The sequence below is a fragment of the Boleophthalmus pectinirostris genome, unplaced genomic scaffold (assembly GCF_026225935.1).
Source record: "Boleophthalmus pectinirostris isolate CB_2022bp ecotype Guang Dong unplaced genomic scaffold, ASM2622593v1 HiC_scaffold_7, whole genome shotgun sequence".
Classification (NCBI taxonomy): Eukaryota; Metazoa; Chordata; class Actinopteri; order Gobiiformes; family Gobiidae; genus Boleophthalmus; species Boleophthalmus pectinirostris.
In genome coordinates, this window is record NW_026571473.1 from 12,556,071 (window position 1) to 12,579,467 (window position 23,397).

The 23,397-nt window shown below is 39.2% G+C and overlaps 2 protein-coding genes across 2 annotated transcripts in view; both read left to right on the top strand.

Annotated features, from left to right (window-relative positions):
• The window catches only part of grin3bb (glutamate receptor, ionotropic, N-methyl-D-aspartate 3Bb), a 93,319-nt gene extending 75,873 nt beyond the window's left edge, over nt 1–17,446 (top strand). The window contains exons 2-9 of the mRNA XM_055164768.1: nt 1,157–1,791; nt 3,593–4,682; nt 5,744–5,889; nt 12,458–12,573; nt 14,834–14,985; nt 15,944–16,108; nt 16,192–16,259; nt 16,603–17,446. Of these exons, the coding sequence (XP_055020743.1) occupies nt 1,157–1,791; nt 3,593–4,682; nt 5,744–5,889; nt 12,458–12,573; nt 14,834–14,985; nt 15,944–16,108; nt 16,192–16,259; nt 16,603–17,446 (3,216 nt within the window). The remainder of the gene's footprint in view (nt 1–1,156; nt 1,792–3,592; nt 4,683–5,743; nt 5,890–12,457; nt 12,574–14,833; nt 14,986–15,943; nt 16,109–16,191; nt 16,260–16,602) is intronic.
• Nucleotides 17,447–18,592: 1,146 nt separating this feature from the next.
• Nucleotides 18,593–23,042, top strand: LOC110172231 (ELAV-like protein 1). The gene is made up of 8 exons (XM_020938056.2): nt 18,593–18,750; nt 19,187–19,249; nt 19,380–19,439; nt 19,840–20,011; nt 21,025–21,128; nt 21,598–21,751; nt 21,847–22,063; nt 22,285–23,042. Exons 2-8 carry the CDS (start codon nt 19,217–19,219, stop codon nt 22,565–22,567), a joined length of 1,023 nt encoding a protein of 340 aa, XP_020793715.2. The 5' UTR covers nt 18,593–18,750; nt 19,187–19,216; the 3' UTR covers nt 22,568–23,042.
• The last annotated feature ends 355 nt before the right edge of the window (nt 23,043–23,397 follow it).

Genomic DNA, 23,397 nt, shown 5'->3' on the forward strand with positions numbered 1-23,397 from the left:
ATCACAAACAGACCTCAAGTTGTGTTTTGTTTCATTCACACATGTTTAACACACAAACCCTGCATATTTAGGGTCTCAAACAGAGAATAACACCTTGTGAATCATGGTAGTACAGAAAGTGCTCCACTGTGTTTTTAAATTCTATACACCTTCCCTGCAGTCATTTAGATGATTTCAGCCCTGGAATTGCCTATTTCTACTGAACTAACATTCTGCATTTTGCTAATTGAGATCATGGATACAGCAATTTCCATTTGATAAATCTTGAGGCCTGGTGTAGAGCAAGTATTTTCAAGTGCTCTAGTCTCTTGATAGAACATACTGCATAATACCAGGCTGTTGATTTCCGCCCATATTTGATTTGGTTGAATGACAGAGGAAGATTAACAACATGATCCAATCACCTCAGGAAATAACCCTTAGCAACGAGGATTAGCGTATGTGTGCAAAATCAAACTAACATTTATATTTAACTACACCAGTTCTGCTTTACTCAGTGTTTTCCTACATTTCCCAGGATGCTGCAGGACAAGCAGACCCTGCAGGTGTCCATAGTTGTTTTTAGTGAAGAATTGTGAAATCAGCTAGTTTGCACACAACCTCAGGACTGTAAGTTCTGCTTCATCTACAGAGAGAATGGAATGTAACGAAAAGAGCGAGACAAGAAAAAAAGAAAAAAAAAGGCAAAAATGAACAAACAGGAGCAGATATAAACTTTGTAGGATTTGGGTCAGAGGAGGGACAAGATTTGGGTTATAGGAGGTATGGCTGACAACAGAGAAACAGGAGGAAGTGAAGGAGAGCTGAGGGCGGATAGAGCCGGTGGAGGTGTAATTTGTTCCCACCTTGTTCGGTGCGCTGTGTTATTGTGGTGTCAGTGATGGTTATTGTGACGGTTCCATCTGCGGGGGGCGCCATCTCATTTACGGGAAATAAGAGGCTGCAGTTCTCGCTCTCCTCAAGTCAAATGGAGGCAGCCATTTTAATGTGACCTTCAGACTCAGGATAATGGAGCAAACAAACTCAGATGGGCTGGAATCAGCTCTTTGTGTCTGCAACTGAGGAACTTATTTGGAAGGGTCACTGTATTACTGTCCATTGTAAATGTAACCAGTTATATTATTCACCCCTTGTCCTGTGTATGTGCTCTCCACAGAACCGCTTCCACCTGCAGATGGTGAAAGGCGTCCCAGAGTCTGGCCTGTCTAACCTGTTGCTGACGGTGCTGAAGCGCTCAGGCTGGAGGGAGGGAACAGTGGTTCTGTGTCGTGGGTGGGAGGAGGCGCGGGGCCTCCTAGAGCTGCTGGATGATCGGACAGATGTGTCTTGGGGCAGTACTAACAGCTGGCACTTGAGGGCGCTGTTGAACCTGACACAGTCGGCTCACGATGACACTCAGATCCATGACTTTCTGTCCCGTCACTTCAGACACACCCAGCCCGCCCCCGCTTCTGTGCTGCTGTTTGGGGCAGACCCTCAATGCGCTGCTGCAGTTCTACACAGTGCTCAGGACCTGGGCCTCACTCTTCCCATGGTGCACTGGGTCCTGGGACAGCCACTCAGCCCAGATGCCCTGCAGGCCATCGGGCTGCCCTTGGGGCTGCTAGCCTATGGAGAGGTGGAGCAGAAACCTCTGGACTTCTACATCCGGGATGCTCTGCAGCTGTTGTCCCGGGCCATCACCACTGCAACCATGATCAGACCAGACCTGGCTCTGATCCAGAACATGCTGAACTGCTATGAGAAACCCAGCAAAGAGGAAGTACAGTCCTCAGGGGACTACCTGTCCAGGTGAGACTCAAGTTTGGCTTCTATGTTTTACTTACTACCATATTTACTTTAAAAACATGGGGAAACACTGATCTTTCCTGCTCACTGCTCTCAGCAGTCTTGTTGGAAGCACAGAGGAACTGTAAAATGTTATATGTGTTCATAATCTTCAGAATAGTATTAGAACTCTCTTTTCTCTCAGTGAATACAAACAAGTCTGACTGTGACTTATACATGAGCAGATTTATTAAAGTGCTTTGAGCTGTCCCATTCACTGGCTGTGACCTGCAGCTGCAGCCTCTCATCTGCACATCGCACACTCTCTGGGGAATAATGACACTGTCCCTGAATTCTGCCACTGAGCTGTATACAGAAAAGATGACTGATCCCATATTTATATTTGGGTTATATTCTCAGTTATTCAATATAAACAAAACAGGATCCAGTGTTATGTGTCCCCCCAGAGTACAGAGGGGCATCTGGTTATTATCAAGCCTGTAATTTACAACAAAGCTTAAACAATTTCTAAAACAAACATTTCTTAATCTTAAAGGTGCAATATTTAACTTTTCCGGAGGGTCTGTCATATCCTTATTTGTTAGATTTGTCCAGAAATTTGCATAGTATGGCATTAATCTTATCTAACTCTATAATACTTGTTTCCTTAAGAAAGATTCAAATGTGTTGTCAGTGGTCAGACCATTTGCTGAAACTTGAGCTGTTCTGTCCAATAAATCCTTTTGTCCAAAAATATAATCAAAATGGAAAGAAAGAAAGATTCAAAAAGTTTAATGCCATACTGTGTAATCATCTGGTCCACGCAGTCACATCTCTGTGAAGACAAGCAAGTGGGTCCACTTGCTTGTCTTCACAGAGATGTGACTGCTTTGATCAGAAAATGTACATACTTCTGCATATTTAAAGTCAGTTTAAGTACTATTCTGATTAATCGCATAAAGAGGCTCACTCACAAGTGTTAAATAGACAGGCTGTGAGTTTAAAACATCCAGGATGAAAGGTTTAGGTGGTGCATTCACTTGTCTGATCGAAAAGAGATCAAACAATTTCACCAAAATTAAATTATGCTCTGACGGTGCGAAGAGATAAAGCCGGCAGAGGGTGGATTATTGACTGTAGAAGAAGAAAGATGCATGAATCGTGAAAAGAAAGCAAAATACAGGTTCTGATGCTGAATGTGTTCAAATTGTAATTGGAACTAAGATTTTGTTTGTGAAAGTCCTCCTGTTTCCCATGTCACACAACTGTAACATTATATGACGTGAGCCAAAGAGATGTTAACTTCCTTTTCCTCATGTGTCTAAATCTGAAGTTACAGAAGCTTGATTTAATCAGAGCCTGATTCTGAGGAGACGATGAGAGCTCACTCACTCACTCACTCACAGCAGATCAGTGCAGCAGCTTCAAGAGGCAGAGGCTGTGAAATCAGCTACGGTTCTTTTTTTTTTTTTTTTCTTCTTCACTTTTTCAATTTTTAATGAACGTAAACTACATCTGAACTTGGCTCATAGTGATAAGTAAACCATAGTGATGGCACTGATATCAAAAGAATAGTTATATGAAGAATACTATAGGAAATGGGCAGTGGGAGTGGGCTTAAACAGGAGAATAATAGAATAATTGTTAAAACAACAAAAGGCTAATTTGACTTATTTCAATGTGAAAACAAAACATTATGTCATTAGATACTAACCCATACAGAATGATCTTCTTCTTTCGGAGAAAACACGAGCCTCAGTTAGCAGGTCCAGTGGGTCAGAGTCACATCCCTCTGTGTCTTATCCTCCTCTCCTCTGTTCCTCAGCTTCCTGCCGAACACATCCTTCCTGGGCCTGACTGGACCAGTAGAGGTGGACCAAAACCGCTCTTTGGTGCTCACCTCTCAGCGCTTCCACATCTGGAGCCTGCGGCGGGATGCTCTGGGACAACCCACCTGGGTGACTGTAGGCAGCTGGGATGGGGGGCACCTGCAGGTGGAGGACCAGGGCGTGTGGCAGGGACCCAAGCCTCGCTACAGGAGCGATGGAGCAGGGAGGAGCAAGGGGCGCTGGAGGCCTGGTATGCCCGCGGCGGGGAGCAGGGTGCGAGTGGTGACACTGGTGGAGCACCCCTTTGTGTTCACGCGGGACGTGGACGAGGACAGCAGCTGTCCCGCAGGGCAGTTCTGCCTAGACGCAGGGACAAATAATTCAGAGATTTTGGAGCGGTATTTTCATGAGGTTGGTCGTGGGAATGCCAGTGTCCTGCCTCGGGAGGCAGCCAAGTGTTGTTATGGCTACTGTATTGACCTGCTGGAGAAGCTCTCAGAGGATCTAGGGTTTGAGTTTGACTTGTACATAGTTGGAGATGGGAAATATGGGGCGTGGAAGGGCGGCCGCTGGACAGGCCTGGTGGGAGACCTTCTGAATGGATTGGCAGATATGGCCGTCACATCCTTCAGTATCAACTCTGCTCGAAGTCAGGTGATCGACTTCACCTCTCCCTTCTTCTCTACCAGTCTCGGCATCTTGGTGCGCAGTAAGGATACAGCAGCACCCATAGGTGCCTTCATGTGGCCTCTGCACTGGTCCATGTGGGTAGGAATCTTCTTGGCGTTGCACATAACTGCTCTGTTCCTCACCCTGTACGAGTGGAAGAGTCCGTTTGGGATGACACCACACGGACGCAACCGCATGAGGGTGTTTTCTTATTCATCTGCACTGAACCTGTGCTACGCCATTTTGTTTGGGAGGACGGTGTCTTCAAAGACCCCTAAGTGCTGGACTGGCCGGTTCCTCATGAACCTATGGGCCATCTTCTGTCTGCTGGTGCTGTCCAGTTACACAGCCAATCTAGCTGCAGTTATGGTTGGAGAGAAGACGTTTGAAGAGGTCACAGGGATCCATGATGCTAAGGTGAGGAAAAAGGGACCTGCAGACCTTTCACCTGCATGCATTTTTAGCTATAGCATTGGAATTAGCTGTGAGAAATACGTTTAAGTTTACCAGAATTCATGAATTATTATATCCAATTATAGTTTTAATTTGTTTTGCAGCTGAAAGAAAACATTAAATCAATTAAGGTCATTTTGGCTACACACCCAATTTCAAAAAATGAAAAGGGTAAACTTCTGAGCATAAACTAGATGAATGTCTGTTGAATGTCAAAACACTTGTATCAGAGTAATTAAACGAAATTGAATTAAATCTGTGTGAAATATGTCAACCACATCTAAAACAATTCAAAAAGGAACATTTTGATTGAGAGATAAAACCATAAATAATAAGAATACAACACATTTAATCTTTGATGATCTCAAATATGTGTAACTGACAGCTGTAATGAGCACTTTTTCAAACAGTTATCCACACTTATTATTTTCCCTTTGTTATCGCCACCCATTAAACTCCACAGACGTGCTGTTAGACATAAATCATTTAATGACAAATTGTTCCACCTATCTTCCATCAACAGAACAGGTCTTCAAAAGGAGAGTCTTGGATGTAGCTGTAACATTTCTCACACACTCAATGTTTCCTAATGATTATTGATTGTTATCTGCACATTCATTACTCTGTGTTAATGGCGAAATCCCATAGAGCTGATAAAAGCATGCGTTTTAACATAGCTGCTTGGTGACTTCAGTCTGAGCTGCTGAACTCTTAACTCATTATTCATTAACTTTCTGCTTCTTGTCATAAAATAATTGAAGATTAAATTTGCTCTGTGGATCACCTGCTTCGTCCTAATTATGCTTTTAATTCAGCTACAGATTGGACCATCAAGCACGTCTGTGGATGTTTATGCAGCGAGACGGTGAATGGTGCAGGCCCATTTTAATTGGTCATCCGTCTGTGTTGTGATTGCACTGTAAATTTTTAACGAGAAAAGACTCAAGAGTGAAGGGCTGAGACTCATATTCTCATTTTTCTCTCACTTTCGGTTAATTTGTTATTTCTTCTTCTGTGGTGTCTAGCTGCACCATCCATCACGGGGATTTCGTTTTGGTACAGTGCGTGAGAGCAGCGCGGAGGATTACATGAAGAAGAGTTTTCCGGAGATGCACGAGTACATGAGACGCTTCAATGAGCCCACCACACCTGATGGGGTCGCCACTCTGAAGTAAGGGATCACATGCTGTTTTTGCTTAAAGGTGCATTATGTAACTCTTCTGATGGAGGGCACCACCTGCTTAACTCCATGGAGACTGAATTATTTATCGGCAATCTCTTTTGGCAAATGTTCAGTGAGATTTAGTTTACTCAAATATAGCCAAAAACCTCTATATGTTTTTCAAATATGACAACAAGAAGAAGCAAGAAGTCTAAACCTGACTATTTTCATGTTTCTGTTTTGAATGTCCCAAAACACATTTTATACATAAAAAGCATATATATATATATATATATATATATATATATATATATATATATATATATATATATATATATATATATATATATATATATTAGGGGTGTAAAATTATCGCGTTAATTGCGATTAATTAATTACAGTCATATTTAGCGCGTTATGTTTTTTAATCGCGTTAATCTCATTTTTAATCTCTAACTTTACTGTTTCTGTATGTGAGTTTCTTTATTATAAAACCTGTTTTTATGTGTTGTTGGGACAACAACACACACACACAAAAAAAACACATTTATACATTTTTTTATTTCGGTAATTCTACTCATTGCCGGAAACCCACACAAAACGCGCACAGTAAGAGCGATGTAAACGGCATGTTAACGTTGGCGGCGTCAGTCGCACAATGGACGAGGTCGTAGAGCCAGTAGAACAGAGTCAGCAGTGCACAGGGAAAAACACATTCGTGTCTTGGAAATTATTCTTCCGACGTAAAATATAAAAGAAAATAACAAATATAATATCGCCTACAACTTAAATGTCACTGGTGAAAACAACCTGCATAGGCTCATGATGTCTGCATTACTGTCCTATAGTGACCTGCCACATGAGGGGACACGCACACAAACACACACAAACACAAACACAAACACAAACACACACAAACACAAACACACACAAACACAAACACACACCTTCATCATCGTCATCAACCTGAGAACGCGCGGACCACGTTTCCTTCCGTAGTTACTGCGTGGACACCGACGTGCTCCCGTGAGGCGCGTGTGGATCGTGTTTTCTCGCGTACGCGGCGTAAACCGCGCTTCCTCCTGTGCGCCTCTAAACCAGAACTAACACCAAGATTAAAACCAGGACTTATCCAGTCCAGGACTAAACCAGGACTAAACCAGAACTAAAACCAGGTCTAAACCAGGTTTAAACCAGGACTAAACCAGGACTAAACCAGAACTAAACCAGAACTAAAACCAGAACTAAAACCAGGTCTAAACCAGGTTTAAACCAGGACTAAACCAGAACTAAAACCAGAACTAAACCAGTCCAGGACTAAACCAGGACTAAACCAGGACTAAACCAGAACTAAACCAGAACTAAAACCAGAACTAAAACCAGGTCTAAACCAGGTTTAAACCAGGACTAAACCAGAACTAAAACCAGAACTAAACCAGTCCAGGACTAAACCAGGACTAAACCAGGACTAAACCAGAACTAAACCAGAACTAAAACCAGAACTAAAACCAGAACTAAAACCAGGTCTAAACCAGGACTAAACCAGGACTAAACCAGGTCTAAACCAGAACTAAAACCAGAACTAAAACCAGGTCTAAACCAGGACTAAACCAGGTCTAAACCAGGACTAAACCAGGACTAAACCAGAACTAAAACCAGAACTAAAACCAGGTCTAAACCAGGACTAAACCAGGTCTAAACCAGGACTAAACCAGAACTAAACCAGAACTAAAACCAGAACTAAAACCAGGTCTAAACCAGGACTAAACCAGGACTAAACCAGAACTAACACCAGGACTAAAACCAGGATTAATCCATTCCAGGACTAAACTAAGACTAAAGTAGGACTAAAGCAGGTCTAAACCAGGTCTAAACCAGGACTAAAACAAGGACTAAAACCAGTGATCTCATATATAAAGCATTTTTCTATCAATAATATTTTTCATATGGTTAAGGAAACACTGTACTTTTTATTGTCTTTAAGTAGACAAAAGTTATTATGTTCAGATTTCCTCGTCTTTGCTACTTTACAGCAAACAGTTTCTTATTCATGGAGACTTGGGCTCAACAGCCAATTTGGAGAGATTTGTTAAACAATAAATGACTTTATAAAGTCACTTTTTTTTGTTCTATATCAGTCTTTTGATCTGCCACAGTAATGTAATAATGAATTTAAATGAAAATACCTCAAATTGAAGCTTTTCTCAGCAATTTTTAGATGAGATTAAAATGAGATTAATTAGATTAATTAATTACAGATCATAATTAATTAATCTATCAATTTTTTTAATCGCATGACAGCACTAATATATATATATATATATATATATATATATATATATATATATATATACACACACACACAGTGAGAATGATGTCACTGTTGAGCTCCACTGACAGTGAAAAAGCCACTTTAAGGTTCATTAGGAACTCTGTACGTGACTTTGTGTTGTGTTTGTGAGAACAAATGCCTTTGTCCACAACATATCCTCCTAAAGCCAAGGACAGACAATATTTATTTAGGCAAATTAATTCTCCCTGATGTGTTTAAAGAAGATTTATTAGTTGTTTTTTTAGGTAGATCATCATTTTACATTCTGTTCATTGTAAACCACAATATTGATCTAAAACGGCTTAATAATAAAAACGGGTCCATTAACCTAATGTTCAAAACTGCAGAACGGATAGGCCCTGCCTTTTCATAGTGATTTTTCACTGGAACAACCAGTGAATTTAAATGTATTTATTTTACAAAAATGGCAATGCAACTGCAATCCCTGTTTTAGGACATGAGGATGTGCGGCGGGCAGGGGTAGGGGGTAGATGAAAACTGATTATTTTTTTCTGTGCTCTCAAGTCTCAAATGCAGACAACATAGGATTAGTAAAATATGGACTTATCAATGAAAATACAATTTTGAGTAAACAAAAGCAAAGAGAACACCAGTATAAGCTCATGGAAGTAGATTTTGCATAATATATCTCCTGCCAACCCATTTTTGCAAGCATAAAGAACATTTAAAGTATTTGTTGTAAGAGTATAGCACAAGTATAAATAGCAGCTGTGAGAAGCAGTTTTGTTTTATGTGTGTGTCTGCTGCTGGCCTTTTGCTGTTTGTCACTTCTGTTTTAGTGCAATCCCAGCCTGTGTGTAGCTTTTTTGTTTGAGATATTTGAAGCAGCAGAGAAAGCCGAGATAAAATTGTTGGCCACACTGAGAATTCAGCAGCACTTTGTTTTACAGTGCTCCATATCTATCAAAAAATGTTATAAAATCTACAACATAATTAGAGTTTTTGGCAGACAATTAACTAGATATTATTTTTTGTTATCTTGGACAGTTTCATAGATGAGGGAAAGTTCTGCAACAATACTGACATTCACTGTGTACAATGTTGTGTCCAGGGTGTTGTTTGGCGAAACTGAAGATAAACAACTTGATTAGCAGGGTATTTTTCTGTGTATTATAACACAATAGCATAATGAGACCATCAGTGTTAATTGTTTTGCATGGCTGCTACACAATAGTGATACATCTAATAGAGACTGGGCCCTGTTGCACTGTTAATAGACCACAGAGGTGCCAGATGTTCTAGAGTAAGATGTTAGGGCTGCATGACAATACATGGTAATAATCTTATATAACATCTGATTTATATTATGTTTTGAAATGATCAGGATGAGTATACTGTAAATAATGTAATCATTCTAATTGTTTCTAATGACAAAGTGAATAAACAACAAATATCATCCATCATTTGTATTAGATTTTACTCAATATTTTAACATAAACAGTTAAAATGTATTTAAAAAAATGCCCAAAAGTTGCATTCAAGAAAGAGCATTATTAGTACTAATACCATATGGTATTTTGATGAGAATGCTCTGAGTGATTGACAGGTGGATTTAACCAATCACAGTGAAGTGTGAACTCTCAAAAGCAGCAGATGGCTTTATTTACTTCTTAATGATGAAAAGATACTAACTGCATGAATTAATCGTTATCACATTAAAAGTGGGATCACAGCTCTAAATAAATTGTATGAATTTTTATCATATCAACCGCCCCAGTTCAAAATGTGAATAAACCATATTAATAATGCATTTGATTTATACAGCGTATTTTTAAACATTTCAAGATGCTTTATACTGAATTCTTCATTCACCATACACTTGGTGGTGGTGAGCTGCTACTCTAGCCACAGCTGCACTGGGGCAGACTGACGGAAGTGAGGCTGCCAATCTGTACCAATGGCCTCGTCGACCACTAGGGCTGCAAATAATGTTTATTTTGGTAAGAGATTAATCTAGCATTTTTTTCTTTTGATTAATCAAGTAGTTGTTAATACATTAAAGACCCAGTTTCACTTCAGCTTTATCTAAAATATAGTAAAAATCTCATATTCAGGGATTTTTACTGTATTTTAGATAAAGATGAAGTGAAACCATTTGAGGACAGCCTTGTGGATTTGAAAAAAATAATAATCAAAAACACTGCATTTACTTTTCCTGTGTCCGTTTCTTGAATTTACTGGTCTGTCTAAGTTCTGTAATATATTCTCTCATCTCATGACATGTTTTAGAGTGTGGACCAGCTAGCAATTACTACATTAGTTGGTGATTATATCATTAATCGATTAATTGCAATTAATTAACACACCCATATGCACACACACTGTGGCAGATGAGTTGGCCTGCATGTGCACTGTAGTCCTACCACGGAGTCACACTGCTGCTTATTTTAGTCATTTCTTAAAGGAGCACTATGTAACTTTTCGTTTGGGGTCCACCACCTTCCTGTTTCTATGAATATGTTATTGCTCTGCTTCACATGTTCCACAGTATGATGTTAAACAGATCTACCTTACATTCATTCAATTAAAGGTGGTTTTATTGCTTAAAAATACCTGAAGAAAAGCATTTGAGGAAGCCTCCATGAGAAAAGTTACACAATGTACCTTTAAAACCGGATGTTGTACTGCGTCTTATCACGTCCACAGTAAAATTATCACTTGTCGAAAAGCCTTAACTCTTTTCCTGACCTTTTTAAGACCCAATAAGCCTGTGTCTGGAATATATGAAGATTGAGGGGGAGGGTACTTTTCTCCAGTCGTGTCCCGAACATTTATTTTTCCATTTGCTCCAATGCAACGAGACACTTCCCTGATGATCTGAGGCCTGGACTTTCTGCTCAATTTCACCCCATCATCAGCGCACAAAGCTGGAGCGGCTTTACAGTCCGAGTCTGTGATGGAGAGCCATGGGCTTTTAAGTTGGGTTTCCATAGCGACAAAGCCTGTATTACTCTACAGTATGCAGTCACAGTCCTAATATGAGACAAAGGGGACAGTTGATTGGTTGTAATTAAAACAAGATTTAAGCTGCACTGCGCAAAGTTTCTGGTGAAGGGTCTGCTACCTACTTGTCTCTATGGAGATGGTGTTGCTTTAAACGAAATGTTCCATGGTATGACATTAAACATATCCATCTAGGATTTATTCAAGTTCTAGTTCAATTCAAGATCTATTCAAATTTTTCTATTGCTCAAAAACACAATAATTCCTTTTTTGAATAGGGCAGACTCTCCACAGATCTGAATTGTAATGAATTGTGGTGCTGTAACCTGCTTGTCTGCCTTGTGATAGAAAGGTTTAATCTATAATATGGAATAAAGCAAGACAAAGCAATAATATTTCCATGGAACCAAGCAGGTGGCAGACTCTCCACTAGAAATGTTATGCAGTGCACCTTTAAATGCCTTTCTGTGATTGGTTGAGCAGCTGATTCATGAAGAATGGCATTTATGCTATTATTCAAGTCTCAAGGATAATATCACAAGTTCAAAAAATAAATACATATTACTGCTGACTGGCCCACTACATTTTGGTGCTGTCTTAAATTCTATGAAATGATTGACAAGCCCCAATCACATTTTCATACAATATAGTCTAGGATGACTGCTGTTGTAGTGATGAAAGTAGAAGCAAGAATTTACAAAGGCCAGAAGCCTTTAAGTAAACTTCCTCCTGGATGCATGAAACAATTCATAATTTTGTTGCTGATTTTAACAGTAATTTATTGAGGGAACATCCAGAGATCATTCCTAGACCACAGACAATACAATAGTCCATTTAGACATCATCATTTAGATGTATCAACAAATTATACGTATACGAATCAGATTAAACTAGTTCTGGGCAATATTAACAAACAATACGGATGATGATAGTAATTCAAATGAACTGTCCTCAAATGTGCCTGTAAAAGTGAGGATTTAGGTCTTTATGTGAATGGATTTTTCAAATAACCACCAAATTGCAGAAATATTGTTATAGAAGATTACACTGCAAGCTTCAGTTCTTTTCACAGCTTTTTCTGAATTGTTTCCAATAGTTTTTCAATACTTTAATTTTGCCTCTCCAAAACAAAAATGTGATATTATTCATTTTTGATTTATCTCCCACCTCTAGATTAAAATCCTAATGCTTTCTCCATTCTGTCTTGTAAAAGTGATTGACACAGAGTGAGTTGTGCCTTCCAGCTGCTGTCTGTAGTAACTGTGTGTGTATGTGTTGAAGGACAGATCCCCCTCAGCTCGATGCATTCATCATGGACAAAGCCCTCCTGGACTACGAAGTGTCCATCGATGCTGACTGTAAACTGGCCACTGTGGGGAAGCCATTTGCTATAGAAGGTAAGAACTCTGCAGAAAATGACTGTGTCGTTACACCATACAATTTACAGATATATAACAGACATATATGGAGGTTTTAGATGCCAAATACTTAAAACACTACGCATTATGTATACAGACTTGTTATGCAAATAGGTCTGCTTTAACATTTTAGAGCTTTTAAGCATGTTATAGGTGTTTCCCCTCACCATTTTACTCACCTGAAGTTGTATTTGTAAAAATTACCAGATATCCTTAAATTAACAAGGGAGAAGTTATGCTTATTGAGACTACAGCTGATGTCATCAACATTCCCTGGGTGTGTGATACTAACTGTAGGCACTGCTCTGTCTGAAGCTCTGTTACCCAAGTTAGACTTTAATCTGAGGTGAGCTGACTTGTGCTATTAAACAAGTTCCTCTCAAGTAACGTTACAGTCACAAGCTAGTATTAGTCAACCACGAATGCTCGTTTTGATCACAGGCTCCTGAAAATGTGCTGTTTAAAGCCATTTTGCACTTTCTCTTTCGATTTCAGATTTCATCTTAAACTTTTTTGACAGTGTTTGCTGATGTGTGCAATGTGTCTCCATGGTCACTGCTGAACATTCCACCATAGAGATACATGTAGAACACCTCCAGTTTGATGTCACTGCAAAGTATCAATATATTCCTGTGCCCCAGAATCCAAGCTAATAATAATGAGACAATAGGAAGTTACTGTGCAATCTTGGAATATGCCATCAGGAAAAAAGAAGTCATTCTATGGTCCTGTCTGTGAAGCGTCTTTGAGCGATATGAAAAGTGCTATATAAGTGTGAAGTCTCGGTGGAAACCATATTTTTACCTGTCACTCCTGGACTGTGTGTATTTACTCCATTAGGACTCCATTAGGTATGTGTGTGTGTGTATGTGTGTGTATGGTGATGTTCACTTCCCCTCACTGATTTCTGACAGAAAAAAAGTTTCCTAACGTTTCATCATCATACGCCTCAGAGCTGAGCCAAGTCCCTTCAGACAGTCTCAGTTAAAGTTTGACTTGAATCACTTTCACCTGCTGACACAAAGTACACTTTAATCACGCCTGCTCTTAACACACGTGACAAGAATAACAAGACTGCCCCAAGTGGGCTGGTGGGAGGGAATCTGACTAGTTCTGTTTTAAAGACACCTGATTTTTACTGTCTTGAAAAACAGAACAAGTTTACTTTAAACAGTCCACGGTGGTAATTTTTCACGTATCTTATGCACTCCAAGCATCCTAATTATTCTGCATGACACGATGAATTTATAAGTGCTTTTAGCAACTTTCAGAGACCATAGTGAAGTTTTGTCATCACGGTAAAGCTAACAACAACTAGCATGCTAACACTTCCTAAATACTGAACAATAAATAAATGCTTTTTTAGATTAGATAATTAGATGCAGACAGCAGAATTCCATAGAGGGGAAAAGCACAGGGCATTTAAAGCTACCATCTACAAAGTTATTTGCCACACCTGGCTTTTCTTAAGGCTTGCATGTGTTCTGTGGTCTTTTATAGTCTGGCATACTATCAGACTGCAGTAACATAGATAGCATCTAGTGGTGATATGTGAGAATACAGCAGGGACAGGTCAACTCATGTAATTACAGATAATAGCGTTAAAGCTACAGTGTGTGAATTATTGGGGTCTGAATCCTTCTATTCTCCATGGAGACATTTTTTTCTGAAATGTTACATAAAATTGCATAATACTTAGCACTCTCCACAGAGGCAAGCAGCATTAGCATGAATAAAAGACAGAGAAGTTTTTACCATACTGTGAAACATTCCTGGCAAAAGAATAACTTAAACAATAAATGATATTAATTTCTCCAGCACACTAATAGAACTACTGCAGACTTGAACCATGTACTGCTTTATGTGGAGACCATTAGTCTTTATTACACTTTTATGACAATGTGGTCACATTTTAATTAAACTCTACATTTACATATCAGACATTGGATACTCATGATTTAGGTTTTCATTTTGTACTCTGACCTCAGGTTCCCCCTCTGTTTCACATTAATTATGTTTCTTCACCTTGTGTTTTATCAGATTGGATGAAACAACGTTTTTTTAATGAAATTCCAGTGTAGTGTATTTTATGGAGTTCGTTAAAGCTGAATTAGCCAGTGCTTCTCTTATTCATTAGTGCATTTTTTTGCATGTTTTTTCTAACATGACAAAAATTATATTATTATAATTTGTTAATTAAAGATTTGTGTCTCAACCCGTGTTTCTCTCTTGGTGGCAGGTTATGGTATAGGCCTCCCTCAGAACTCTCCCCTCACCTCAAACATGTCAGAGTTCATCAGCAGATACAAGTCTGATGGCTACATGGACCTGCTCCATGACAAGTGGTACAAGATGGTTCCCTGTGGCAACCGGGGCTTTGTTGTCACTGAGGTCAGTCATCAAAGTCATTATGAGAGTTTGATTTCACTTACCATCATCACCATGTACTAGAATGAGACCTTTGGCGCTTTGTTGTTTTTGGGGTCCACCAGTAACTTTCAGTGACATAAGAAAATATCTAATCTCAGTCATTTATTTAATCATACTTAGACTTTACAAACAAACTTTATTGATCCAGACAGGAAATAACTTGGACGCAGTAGCTCACACATCACAATATATTATAATTACAAGAGAAAAAATATAAATGGTAATAATAAATTGTAAATAAGTAGCAAAAACAGTATGAGACTGGTGTCAAATAAGGTATAATTATGTAAATGTGTATGTACAAGTAAAAATAAAATATACAAATATACAAACATATTTCAGCTATATAAAAGAGCTTGTAAGGAAAACAGTGCAAAGATGATATGATGATTGACAGGACAGGGTCATCTGTTACATAATGGTGAGTTGTTACACAGTTGTATGGAGTAGGGTATGAATGTAGTCCTGTATCTCTCACTGTTGAGCGGAGCTGAAGACTTGTAATGTGGTTTACATTCTTGGCAAATCTCTCAAACCCTTTATTATTATTGATTCCCTCTTTACTCTGTGGGTAAGCCTCTTCTGTAGCCACAACTGCCCTGGGGTAGACTGACGGAAGCAAGGCTGCCAAACTTCATCAGCCCCTCTGACCACCAGTCACTCCAACATCAGTCTCATTTAGGCAACATGGGTGAAGTGTCTTGCCTAAGGACACAATGACATAACTTGGTCTGAGCTGGAAACAACCCCTTGACCTTTAGGTTTGTGCTCTGACCACTGAACTAGTTATAGCTAAACTTATAAATGGCTTATGCATTCTGTTTTTTCAAGGTCAGCACAAAAGCTCATGTAGAAAGCGAAATAATTTCCTTTCCTCATCCCACCATCATGTCTGAGCTTGTTTGATGTGCTGTTTTAGACTCTTCAGATGGGCATCAGTCATTTCTCTGGGCTGTTTGTGCTGCTGTGTGTGGGTGTGGCCGGGGCCTTACTGACTCTGGCCGGTGAACATGGATTCTTCAGATTCATCCTGCCTCACATCCGCAGACGACAGAACCTGAAATACTGGCTGCACACCTCTCAGGTTGGACATGCCCACTCAGGATTCCCATGGGTGCTTCCTGTGACCTGACAAGCAGTTAATGTTTCTGTGTTTTGGTTTGACAGAAAATCCACCGGGCTTTGAACATGACCTATGAAGATGTGAAGAGGCAGCGTGCAGAAAAAGAGAAAAGGTTTGTCATCCTTTGGTTCATGTGGTATCTGAACTCAGATCAAGAGGTCTCGTTTGATAACCACTGCTCACATCTTGAGGCCTTCATTGAAGTTGAAGGTTAGGTTAGTTTATTTGCCATTTTTAGTTAAAAACAAACTGGAAAACTGCTCAAATTAAAAAAATCTAAATGTTCAAAGTGCACCATAAAGATTTTTTAAAACAACCATATATATAATATAACAGTTTTAGACTTGTAAAAAACAGAATCATGTCACATTCTCCACCATCCTCTTCCACAGTTTGACTGTTAAAAGTATGCTTCTATTGGTCTGCAGTAACCCAATGTGTCATGTTGTGTCCAGCTGTAACCTGGAAAAGTCCCAGCCCCCTCCGGGACCTGCCCCACCCACCGCAGGAGCTGCAGCCAAGTGGAACAATGAGACCCCGAAGGAGGAGGCCACAGCTGCGCCCATGGACGCTCGAGACTTTAAACGTGTCCACTTCCACCTGGAGACCCTGAACACACGCCGCCTTCTGGCGCGCCTCGCTGCGTCCGACGCAAAAGCAGCGGTGGGTAACAGTGATGGACCCCCACGGCCTGAGCCCGCTGAGAAACCCAAGCCTGCATTTGGCCGGGTATGTGAGAACGGGGGCCCTGCACCCTCTTTGGCAAGTCTGATCCTAGCTTTACCTAAATCATCTGCCACCACCTCCTCCACCTCCTCTGCTGCTATTCGTACAAATGTATCAACACCCCGAACAGTCACTCCTCCCTCCAGTACAACAGCCCCGCCCACAACCACAGAGACCACGCCCCCAGTTGTTGTGACCCCGCCCCGTCCTGGTGAACTGGAGGAGTTGCAGGTGCAAATAGATGACATGCGGGAGCGACTGAAAGTAGCTCTGGCCCGGAGGGCTGAAATACAGACCACTCTGGCCAAACCTGTTCCAACAGTAACACCTAGTGACCCCCCTCCTACTTCTACTTCAACTACAAATACTACTACAAGTACAAGTACAATCTCTACTACAACCACAACAGTGACCGCAACAACATGTGGCCCCACTCCCACTGTGTCCACCGTCACCACGGTAACACCGCTTCCAGCGAACACTAAATGTGTGACCACAATGACGGACCTCCCTCACAAAGTCCTGTCCAAAGTGCGGCCGTTCCCCAGCAGACTGTCCAATGAGAGAAGGTGATGCTCCGCGGGATCGTCATGGGACTATTCGCACAAGTGTTCCAAACAGCCATGCTGAGAGTATTTTAACAACTTCATTTTAACAGACAACTTTTAACTGTGTCTCATTTTTGTTCATTGTGGACTAAACCTTCCTAAATATGGCTTGATTTTACTGATGATGGTTTTATAGTTCATATTGACATCTTCAGTAGAATCTGATGGTGGACAGAAGAGGATGCACTGCCTGAGAGCCTAAAGCACTTTTGGTCAGAGCTGAGATGGACCTGAAAAGAGACATGTTGCAGAAAGACACTTTAGGAGCAAATGTTGGTCAAAAATAAGTTGTTTGTTGTTTGTTTATTGTCTCTCTGAAGCACTCAGGTTTTAATAAGTGTAGTTTCCAATAAAATCTACGATCCTCTGTCTCCCATTATATTTAACACACAAATCCAAAGAAATTACACCTTATACCCATATACCCATCTATACTCATCATAGGCTACGTAATGAGCTGAAAGTACTAATCTCATTAACTTGGACTCATTTTACAATTACTATGAGCAAGTTTGATGCCTTGGTACCTAGGCAAATAATTGAACAGCTGAATTCTTTTTCTTTCTGGGACATGACAATATGCACAGCCAGCAACTGGCAATTCAAGGTGCTTCAAGGTTAGGAATGCTTTACGAAATTGAATAATTTGACATTTTTATTAAAATACCAGATTTAAAGAATAGCAAATAGCAAGACAATAACAGCTATAGCAAGTTAAACAGTATAAATTACACAACAAAAATGCTTTTTTGCCTCAGAAATATGATTTCAGAAACAATAAAATAATGTGTTTGCATCTAAATAATGCCATATATATGCACAGACAGTGGCAAAATAATGTTTGATAGGTATTATAAGTCGCATAGTATAAATACTAGCCATATAGTTGACTTTTGTTTTTACTTAAACTCACTAAAATAGCCTACTATAGACCAATGGTTCAGATTTCAACGTGATTCATCCATACTTAAAATGAAACTCTATAAAAGTAAATATGGGCTACTGCTTGATCAATCTCAACATTATGCATAGGCGTAATAAAGAATCTTTGCCTCCCCCGTGTGGTTAAGTATGAGAACTACATGAAAAGGGGGCGTCGGCATCTGTATGTTCTCGCGATATTTCCTTCCGTTTTAGTCTCATTTTGGTGGGAAGATTAGCTTCTTGTAGCGTAACATTTGGGCTTTTGCTAAAACGGAAACCATACTTATAATCATTTATTGTACGTTGACTTGGAAATTACCAACAAGAAGCACAACCGAATTATAGGTAAGGCAAGTGTGATCTCACTGTAGGAGACAATGATGGCTTATGGCTAGCTAACTTAGCCTAGCTTCTTTGTGTAGAAAGGAGCTAACGCATGTAGTATGTCACCGGCGAATGCTGTTTTCTTGATGTAACTTAATTGTCCAAATGCAGAGGGTTACTTGTATGCATTAATTGTTTTTATCTGTAGAAGCTGTATTACCTACCTAATGTTAGCTATGCCATTTGTCCGTGAAAGCGTTTAGCGTTACGAGCGCACGTAACCTAAAATTAGCAACGTGATCCAAATGTGCACATCTTTACACATGTGTGTATGAACTGCTGTTTAACTACTCACAATGTTTATGGAACATAGATGAGGCATAGTATGTTTCCTGCTTTCACTATCCTACTGTTTGGTGATAAATATGTTTACCCGTTTATGTGTTTTGTTTTTTAGGTTATTATCAACACTACACACGAACATCTCATGGCTCACAGACAAAGACAGAGATACCTCAAGGTGAGGTCTAACCCTTTATGATGATAGTGTTTAATTTAAAGTCTAAAGCACTGTAAATGTTCAGTACTGTTCTAATTTACAGTGCATATTGAAGGATTTTTAACTTTACTTCTTTTTTTTTTTTTTAAAGGTATGTGAGGTTCAGCCGACCCATGGTGATGAAGACAGCAATGATGACTGCTCTGAGAAGGTGGTTTTTCCATCTTCATTTTTCTCACATTTCAAGTATAAATAAGGATGCACTCAAAATTGCAAATTGAGTTGGTACAATTATGAAAATTGCAATAGTTAATACAGTGTCCACTGTAAACCTCAATACTGTTATTGGAAAAAAGCTAAACCTTTTGAGACCTCTACAAACATGTTCCAAAATGCATGTAATTCATGTATTTACCAGTTCAGATTTCAGTGTACTCTCAAATGTTAATGTTTCTGGGTATGTTTGGAAATGAGAACTCAACTTTTTATACACAAATTGTAAACGTGATCACAATACTGAATTGTTTATAGAAGTTGTGCAGCCCTATTTGTAATAACTATTTTAAAATATTTTAGTTCTATGTCTTTATTTCACTTTGTGTTCTTTGTAGCAGCACAGGAATGGCTTCGATGAGCATCAGATGATGGAGGACGACTCAAACGGCCGAACCAACCTGATCGTGAACTATCTGCCCCAGAGCATGTCCCAGGAGGAGCTGTGCAGCCTCTTCAGCAGTGTGGGCGAGGTGCAAACTGCAAAGCTCATCCGGGACAAAGTGGGAGGTAACTACAGCACTGCTTACATCACTACATTTTACTTTGCGTATAAACATGAAGAGCTTATCTAAATTATATATATTTTTTAGTTTTTTGTTTTCTTTCAATTTGACTTTAAAGCAGAATTACTCAAAAAACTGGTTAGACCTTAGGCCCAAATACACTTTTTCTCTATTTTTGTTTCATTATGGGGAAAAGCAGTCTTGTTTTTTTCCTAATGTACATTTATTTGTTTTTTTTTTGTTTTTTTTTTTTTTTTTTTTTACTCTGGGTTTTTGGTTCGGCACTGAGACGTCCTTGATGATCTCTGTTCCAAACACACTTTTATGTTTGGGTTTGTTTTATTCTTTTACACTTTTGTTACAATTTGGCCTCTGGTTCAGGGTAATCTATATTGTGAATTTTTTTTTTTTTTTTTTTTTTTTTTTATTTTGCTTTCACTTAAGATGTGATTTTCGATTTGTTAATGAACTGTCAATGTATTTCATTTGAATAGGTTTTCTTTCATATTTGATGCTTTTCCTTTATGACAATGATGAAATCTTTATTTTCTTACCAGGTGTGACAGGTATCCAATTTTGTTGTTTTTATGAACAAATGTCAGTTTTGTTTGTGAATTCACTTGTACAATCTTTGGTCATATTTTAGAATGCTTTTTTTTCTGAGGATGTTGTCAAGGACTCCCACCACTATGCTATTTTACTTTAATGTTTAATTCTAAATGGTGTTACAACATTTCATTTGTGAATTTAAGCATTCTTTGCTAATCATAAGGTGTTTTATTATATATAAAATTATTTTATTATTAAAAAATAGACTATAGTCATGTGCTAGCTCACAAGTCCACTTAAGATATTATGAATTGCTTATATACTACTTTATATTTCTATGTTTTTATTTACACATAGAAACCTGGAATCACATTTTCCTGCTGTTCTTTTTAATATCCATGATGTGTGAAAGCTGTGTAGAAAACAGCTTTGTTGTTTTATTTTGTTTTCCTTTGTTTGTTTTTCTAGGCAACAGTTTAGGTTACGGCTTTGTTAACTTTGTTAACCCTAATGATGCAGAGAGGGCTATCAATACCCTCAATGGCCTGAGGCTACAGTCTAAAACTATCAAGGTAAAGTGCCAAAGGAGCTCATTGATTTTCATGTCTCAACTGATGTGCACTATCATGTCCTGGGCAGCAGAGAGCGCTCTTCGACATTATCAAATGGAGAAAGGTATCTTTTTTTTTCCCCCCCAAGACTGTTATTGTTTTTTTAATTTGGAAAATTTACACTGTTTGATCTTCGGCTGTTGTTGCCTCTGAATCTGTTTTTAATAGTTCAGAGTGACAGTGTGCTGAATTATGATTTTTCTTTTTCTCAGAATGTTTTTTTTTTAATGTATTGAATGCCGTTGGATCTGTTTTTCTTTTTTTGTATGAAGTAAAATTGTATGAAGTTATTTTTCAAGAGCCAACTGTAAACTACTTTTCAAAGGGCTTTAAATGTCTTTATTTTGTTTTGCACCTATAAAGTAATATTTATTATCTTAGCTCATTGAATATAAGCCAAACACTGAAACTTGTCTGCTGCCCCCTGCAGGTTTCTTATGCCCGGCCAAGTTCTGACCTGATTAAAGATGCTAATCTGTACATTAGCGGACTGCCTAGGACAATGGGTCAGCAGGAGCTAGAGGACCTGTTCTCTCGCTTTGGGCGGATCATTACTTCCAGAGTCCTGGTGGATCAAGCATCTGGTAAGCAGTGAAGGACAGTTCATGAAGCCTTATGAAGGGTAATTGAAATAAAGTTATGTAAATATGCTTAAAATTTTGACTGTGCTTGTGCCTAGGTCATTCCCGTGGTGTTGCCTTCATTCGTTTTGACAAAAGGTCAGAGGCAGAAGATGCCATTGAGAGCCTCAATGGTCAAACTCCACCTGGCACCTCTGAGCCAATCACAGTCAAATTTGCTGCTGCCCCAAATCAAGCAAAGAATCAGATGGGTTCTCAGTCTTACCAGTCACGGCGGTTTGGAGGAGCTGTCCACCACCAGTCCCAGCGCTTCAGGTAAATGCATTTTTAAAAAGCCAGTCAGTCTTGTAATGTCATGCACTACCACAGCACATTTGTTTACATTACTCATACAGTTCACCTATTGAGCTTCATTACTAGAGATTAGTAGACACTAGAGTCTTTCAAGTTTACAACCCTAGATTTGTACTGATGGTTTGGAGAAGGCATTATGCCAAAACATCACCGGCCACTGATGTCTCTTGATTCTCCTCTAGATACTCTCCCATTAACGTCGGTCATGGTGGTGGAGCAGAAGGGTCAAACGGCTGGTGCATCTTCATCTATAACCTGACCCAAGACACAGATGAGTCCATGCTGTGGCAAATGTTTGGACCCTTCGGAGCCGTAGCCAACGTGAAGGTCATCCGCGACTTCAAAACAAACAAGTGCAAAGGCTTTGGTTTCGTCACAATGACCAACTATGAAGATGCTGCTATGGCGATCCACAACCTGAATGGATACCGGCTTGGAGACAAGGTCCTCCAGGTGTCCTTCTAAAACCAGTAAGGGGTACAATTAGACCCCATTATTGCTCATGTACCAGTTCTTGTGCTGTTTTGGATGTTGTTGGTACACAATTGCGGCTACATTTTTGTTTACTGTTTAATTTTCTCTGGGCGAGCTCTGTCGAATTGAAAATGCAATGTTACTTTTTCAAATTGTAACTTGGAGTTTGAATGTTTTGAGGGATGGACTGTGAAATGTTCAGTCAACAGTGTAGCCTACATAGCTAGTCCATTTAAATATGTTCATGTAAATGATGTATTCATTTATACTTTTTGTTTGGCACTACGTTCATCTTGTATTCAAGCTACAAACATGTCTAAGACAAAACCCGAACTAATGCATTTTTATGTAAGGATTCTTTAAGGAGCAGCAGTATTACTGTGTTTTATCATTTGAATTGTTTTATTTTTTTATTTCTGCTCTGTGGCTTTAAATGCTTGCTGTTATTAAAAAAAGACTCCCTTAATCTGTGGCTGTGTTTCTTTAAATTAGGCACTAGAATTAAGAAATGCAGGATTACATGGTGCAGTTTGATGACTATGACTATTGGAAATACTTCATACATTACTGTACATAAATTGTCAGTAACTGAGTCAGTAAAGTTCAGTACATACAGAATACCAGAGATGTGTTTTAATTTGTTACTTAACTGCACTCAAACCAACATGGAAAATGTTAACAATAAATAGTACAGTATGCAGTGAACGTAGGATTGGGCTATATAGCGATGAAAAAATATTAAATTTAAATACAAGAGAGAAAACTGGTTTAACAAGACAAGTAAGTGCCACACTCCCGTGTCATAAAAAGTCTGAACTGTC